At 35.3% G+C, this 6,766-nt stretch overlaps 2 protein-coding genes across 2 annotated transcripts in view; one reads left to right on the top strand and one right to left on the bottom strand.

Moving 5' to 3' along the window:
• The window catches only part of LOC139979457 (septin-11-like), a 36,898-nt gene extending 31,289 nt beyond the window's left edge, over positions 1-5,609 (top strand). The window contains exons 9-10 of the mRNA XM_071990255.1: positions 1,280-1,412; positions 2,881-5,609. Of these exons, the coding sequence (XP_071846356.1) occupies positions 1,280-1,412; positions 2,881-3,045 (298 nt within the window). The 3' untranslated portion in view covers positions 3,046-5,609. The remainder of the gene's footprint in view (positions 1-1,279; positions 1,413-2,880) is intronic.
• Positions 1-6,766, bottom strand: part of LOC139979493 (protein FAM114A2-like) — a 314,900-nt gene that overhangs the window by 249,220 nt on the left and 58,914 nt on the right. The gene's annotated exons all lie outside the window — the stretch shown is intronic.

Genomic DNA, 6,766 nt, shown 5'->3' on the forward strand with positions numbered 1-6,766 from the left:
ATGATTGATTGCACGGCCAAATTGTTTCCCCTCTGAAGTATTGTGAGAGTTTGCTCAAGAATCTAATAATGTGTGATATTCGCCAATTTTTACAGCTGGTGCATTCTATTTACAATTTGTCACATATTTGCCCCAGATGAATTCGAAGCGAAAGAATTGCATGTGATTTCAGCTTGAAAAATTCAGATGTAGAGCAAGTGACACGTTTTCGTTCTACCGTTTTGAAAATTCTAGACATGTAGGCTAGATCCTTGAGACTACTAAACTTAGATACAAATATACACAAGTTTTCCTGTAAGGATGTCTTTATGATAAAGTTGTAAAATATCACCGTGGCGACACTACATATCGGACAGATTTGGCATTGGCCATGTTGAGTTCACCTGGCCTCCTGGCTACTTTCCACGCCTTCTCCTATATACTTATGTTAATATTATTAACAAGGTTTCCTCTTGATAAATTTGAATAGGAAACAATTTTGACAATGAAGAAAATAACATTGAAGATGATCAAAAGTTATCGTCATTTTTAACTTCTAGAGATTTTTTTTATATAAAAGTGGTAAATGTTAAGGTGCCATCAAATTGTTAAGATCTTTTTGTAAAGTTGGTAGCAATTTTCAACAGAATGATTAATTGTTTAGTTAATATGTTAGCATATGTAATAAGTCATCACTTTAACAGTTTTTGCAGCAAAATAAAAAATTGATCACTGAATTAATCTTGCCCAGTTCAACATTTTGTGACAAAATGAGAAATTACACTTGCATCATAATGTCAGCAAATCAACATTTTGCAGTAAAATGATAAATTAACGCATAATTGCAGAGAAAGATCTTAACATTTTGATGGCACCTTAGCGTTGCGTTATAATTTTTTAAGTTGTTTGTGACCCTCTTCTAACACCTGTGTAAATGTTCTTTACAGTTAAATCAATAACCTTTTTCATTGTTCAAATTTTCTTCACCCTGGTATTAATGACTACTTTGATAAATTCTAAAGTAATCTTAGCTATCTTGAGTTCCTGTCTATTTATCTCCCTCCTCCCATTCCCACCTCCTCCCCCCCCCCCCTTTGATTATGTGTGCTGTTACAGTTTAAATACAAAAGGGATGGAGGGGGTTGGGGGAGGAAGGATGTCCAAATAATATATATTAGATCTTTAATTCTACACTTTTTGTACATCATTCTCTTTCTCCTTTTAACTTTTCTTCCTACTTCCATAATGGTTTCTCTCCGAAAAGTACACCCAATTTTTTTTTTCATCTCTCTCCGTCTAGCCTTCAAGAGACCTATGCTGTCAAGAGGCAGGAACACCAGTCATCTCTCCAGAAGAAAGAAGATGAGATGAGACAATTGTTTGTCCTCAAAGTCAAGGACAAAGAGGGACAACTCAAAACTATGGAGAAGGATGTAAGTTTATCTTGTCCTCTTCGGAAGCACATATGCATTAAATTCCTTCAGTTTGGATCGATTATCGTGACCTCGGGCGTTGTCCCAATATCAAAATTCAAAGTTTTTTCAAACCCACGAGTAATAAAGAATTAGTTTTAATTTATTAATAATCGAGATTAATAGTAAGTTTCATTTGGTATTGGCACAGATCTGTCTTCAGCATGAACTAAAAAAAAAGACTAAAATATGTATAACCAACCCAAAATTGTAGATATTTACCGGCATAATGAAGTTAATCATGTTTTGTTTTCATCTCTCCTTTTGAGAAATCGTTCCCGTCGTGGACTTTCTACATTTTGGGACACTTCAAAAGAGCAGCTCCGTTCTTGAAAAAAGCACCAATGGAATTTGATTCACAACTTAACAATATTTTTTGTACAAGAAAAGAGAGGATTAGGTTGCCCTTCGTTCTTGTCCTAACTTACCACAGTGGCTATTCTAAGACTGTGTGTGATAATGTTTAATCAATGCCATACTTCATGCAAAATAACCAAAATGACCATGAAAAGCTGCATTTTGCATCGAACTGATATCTTACCGTTGTTGAGTAAGGATAAGATATCTGAAACTCCCTGTTACTTTGAGGCCTCAATATAGTTATTATAAACCAGTAGGATGAAATTAGGCGTTAACATCCAAAGGGGTTCGGAAGTTAAAGCTAAACCTTGATACTTTAGTTTTGTTGGACACAGTATTGTGCATATTGTACTTTATAGCCACGCATAAATCCACCTGGATCCTGGTTTTAGTGAGACTGGGGGGAGGAGGGGGAGGTTGGGAGGAGGAGGTTGGGAGGGCGGGACCCAAATGTGTGTGAGTATGACAATAGATTGTCTAGCAGGCATGAGACTCTTCCGCGGAAACGCGGATTTCCGATTTTTTTTTTTTTATTTTCGCGTTTTTTCTCGTAATTCGCGTTTTTTATTATTTTTTATTATTATTTTTATTTAATTTTTTTTAATTTTTTTTTTTTTTTTTTGCCGAACATGCTGGACTGTGAAGGGAAGGAACACCGAATTTGACCAGTGATGGAATCAAGTAGCACAAAGCAAGCAAAAAAGCCTTTTTTTGGTTCAAAAAAGCTAATGGATAAATTATACAAGCAGAAATTCCACACTTTTTTGGCGAGTTATGTGATGTGATAGATTCCATCTAGAGTCCACCATTTTGCATTTAAGCCCTCCTTACCTGACCAAAAAATTCTAAATTCGATCGATAAATTTCAGATTTTTTTCCCCCGGCTCAGTCTCATCCCTGGTCTAGAAAGTTCCAACCAACGGCGAGAAAAAGAAAAGTCATACATAAAAGTCACAAAGTGGTCTTTAAGTTAATCGATGTAACATTTGATCTGTCATAAGCAAATCCATTATGAGTGATTAATTTCGCTTTTTTTTTAAACTCAACATGTTTTTTTTCTCTTTAACAGCTCCACGAAAAGTTTGACAAATTGAAAAAAGACCATGCAGAAGAGAAGAAACGCCTGGATGACGAGAAGAGGCGACTTGACGATGAGATGGATCAATTCAACCAGAAGAGGAAACAGTTTAATGAAGAAATGGCCACCCTACCAGGCAAAAACAAGAAAAAGTAGATCGGATCATATTTGTCTTTTTTTTACTAAAAATGACTTATGCCAACCAGGGGAAATCCTGCTAACCATGTAACACAAACAGCAGCTCTTTAGCAGTTTCACAATTGTATTTTTCCCCCCATATAACCTCTCAAAAATACAAAATAGGGTGTGCACACTGGAACAATAAATTACATACAATAGAAAACTAATTAGATAGTAGCTAGATTTTTTTTGGAGGGAGGTGGGTTTGGGGGGGGGGGGGGCAAGGAGGAGGTTTCCAAAATGTTCTTGGCATCATTATGCACACCCCAATGACTAATGAAGTGAATTATCGATTTGGATCGGTTCCATTAACCAATTTTTTGCTTGCATGACATTTGGTAATAGAACTGTGAAAAAATTCCAACACCTCCATGGTGATGTGATTTGTACCCATGTTTCGTTTTGACAATCTTTGTAGTAATTCAAAATCACTTGAATCATAAGATCAACGAAGATAGGTTTTTAGACCGACCAGCAGATCGGTCTTGATACTTCCCCCCGCCTCGCCCCCTGGGGGGTGGGGTAGGGGAAGTATCAAGTTTATCCTGAATTTCAGTATGGCAGCTGTCTATTAAGTTAATTTCATCATGCATAATTTCAGTTAATCAGCAGCAACTCAAATGAAGTATTTTTGTCTTCTGTAGTAATAAGCATTGTTTCCTACTCTCTCACATCTTATTTTAATAGGATTTGGTTCTTCTATTAGTTTTAATACAGAATACAAAAAAAGTAACTCAACCAAAAATTGTTTAAGTTAAGAATGGTCTTTCTTTGTTCGTTGGTTCTTGCTGGTGGTAGTAATTTGCAATTATATGAATGTTTAGTTTTGAAGCCATATTTTTTGTGGGTTTTCTTTGTGTGTTCTTTATTCGCTATGTGGCCTTAGGTAGGAATGTACATATAGTACTCAATACCCACTTACAAAAAAATGCCCTTATTGAATGGGGTTTTTTTTTCTTCTTTTTTTTTGCATTTTCTTTAAGAAGTTATCGCACCATTAAACCTTGTAACAACTTGTATTAGTAACTGATATGAATCAAACATTTGTGGAAACTCTCTCAGTCAATCTTTAATTTGTGAATAACATAAAACTTTCAATGGTATAAAATGTTGGTGCTTTTTTTAATCAGTTTCAGAATTAGTTTTCATAAACTTTGTGAGACCCAAGAGGCTAAATGTTACAGGGAAAAAAAAAGACAGAAAAAATGTTGACTTCTTTCCAATTTTAAGCATCAAAAATCAGTTCTTTAGTCATTATATCATTCATCATGTCTGTGAGGTTCTGATAACAACTATTGGGTTAATTACTCACACGGACTAATTCAACAGAATTTTTCGTCGATTTGCATCTGGGTCAAACTTCTTGAAAACTATTTGCGGCTCTTCTGTTCAAGAAAACTTGGCAACGAAGACGTCAGCTATGTTTTAGGAGTGTCACTTTCGTAAGTGCCTAATTCAACAGTCGTGGGTGAGTTCACTTCACTACTTTTCAAATACTTCTTGAGATAAAATTGGGATTCCTTAACATGATTATCATGACAATTGTCATGAAACAAGAAAAAAAAAAAACAATTATTCTTTGATAGTCAAAAGGAAGACCCTTCTGAGATCCAGCTCGTTAATTTGAAAGTCTCTGATAATTGATGAACAATAGTCTGCCTGTTATGCTGATTTTATTCAAATTCAGAAAATGCGAATTCACGGCAGTGAGCTTGAATAATATCAAGAACCATCCAAGCAGTTGGTTGTTTGTTATTTTCTTAATTGCTCTGCTCGTTAGTCTAGGACAAAATGACAAGCATTATTCAATCCAAAGTTGGCACAAGTTTCATTTCAACTTTTAAATATCATACTAAGACCAGGTACAATGTAAAGTATGACCTTTGACCTTATGATGCCATAGGTCAAGGAGGCACTTCATCCCAGTATGATGTAATCATCTTTATATAAAAAATACCGAATGTTCTATCCCAATCATAGAAAATTTGAATAAAAATGTGAAAATAAAAATTTGTGCCAGTTGTGCAAGAAATCAAAATTAAATACCCACCGTTTTTGAGATTTTTTTTCGCTTAAAATTCTGATTGGTGATAGCACAGCACTGTTTATGACTTCAGATTGTCTGAAGAAGGCAGAAAATGAATGTGTGGTTGGAATAGAAAAGTTGAAATAAAATCTGAATGTCACTTTTATTCGTATTTTCTTTAAAAAACAAGATTAGTTAGAGGTAGGGTAAATTTTACCATTCCAGTAATATATGTGGATTTTCTAGTTTTTTCCTTCTTTTTGTCTTATATGTGTTTCCTTCTGATTTATTTATTTAATCACCACTATTCTATTCTCTCCCCTACATTCATTATTTATATAGTCTTCTTTCTTTGTTTCTTTCTTTGTCTCTATTGGTACATTTTGGTCTCTCTAGTTTATGTATTTTGTTTCCCCCTTTCTGTTTTGGTTCGATGAGCTATGCATTTTAAATGTATCATATTTACTATTTATACTATGTTACAAATAAATCAGTTTGTATCCATCCCATCACATTCCGTTTTGTTCCACTCATTTCTTTCTTGGTTTGCCATTTGTAGCTTTATCCGTTCTTCCTTTTCAAATTTTGTTTTCTTTTAACAGGGGGGTGGGGGGGGGATGGGGGAGGATCATTCAAATGGTTTACGTCAGGTTTTATTTCAAAATTTAAAAAAAAATACGCACCTTACACCAATAATTCATGTGATCTTTCAATAGCTATCACTAATTTGTAACAACGTACTTTAATATACAGTACTTTCATAATTGTTACTTTCTGGGTCAAATATGCTAGATCTCTGGATCCACCCCATTTAACTGGAGTGGCCTGTGGTCTTTCACTGCATTGTAATCTGTGTTTCCTGACAGATATTATTAAAGTTTGTAAAAAGTCAACTGCTCAAGGGTAACTCTATCCTGGGTACTAAGAGTTAAATGAGAGTATTTATTTTAGATCCTCCTGCAAGCAGGAACTCTGGAAAAAGCCTCATGGGCTTATCAAAGCCGCAAGCTGACCGAAGTCAGTCTCTTAGATTCATATTTAACATCCATGATGATGAATTGTCAATTGTCAACAACTCTGTAACTGGACGACATACATTAATCTTGGAGTGACTCAAACTCATGGACCTTATGATTGGAATGCACCGGCGTTAACCACTGAGCTAACACTCTTATGAGTGATATCGAAGTGAGTACTTTTTTTTCCTTCCATTGTTGGATGATATGTTTAATCCTCCTTGTGACCTTTCAGACTGATCTTAAAGCAGTTTTGACCCCAACCAGGTCCAGTTTCAGGGTACCACACCCCCACATACCCCTGCCACGAAAGAAATTAACAGTAGTTATTTGCACAACCAAATTTAAAGCTTAAAGATGCATTGATATGCACCATATCATGTCTAAAAGTTAAAAAAAAAAATTCTAGAGCAGGACCCCCAAACCCTACGTGGGAGTCAGATTCCGGGCCACAAACCCATCCTTTTTCAAAATCCTGTATCCACCCCTGCCAACTGTCACAGATATGGATTCAAGAAAGTTACAATCTCTCATAACATTTGCACAATACCATGAGCACTTTCATGACACTTTGTGAAGCGACTTGGGCAGTTACTCGTTTCCTGGAGTGGCGCTATATAAATCTACCTTCATATTATTATTTGTACGACATTTG

This window comes from Apostichopus japonicus, chromosome 14 (assembly GCF_037975245.1).
Source record: "Apostichopus japonicus isolate 1M-3 chromosome 14, ASM3797524v1, whole genome shotgun sequence".
NCBI lineage: Eukaryota > Metazoa > Echinodermata > Holothuroidea > Aspidochirotida > Stichopodidae > Apostichopus > Apostichopus japonicus.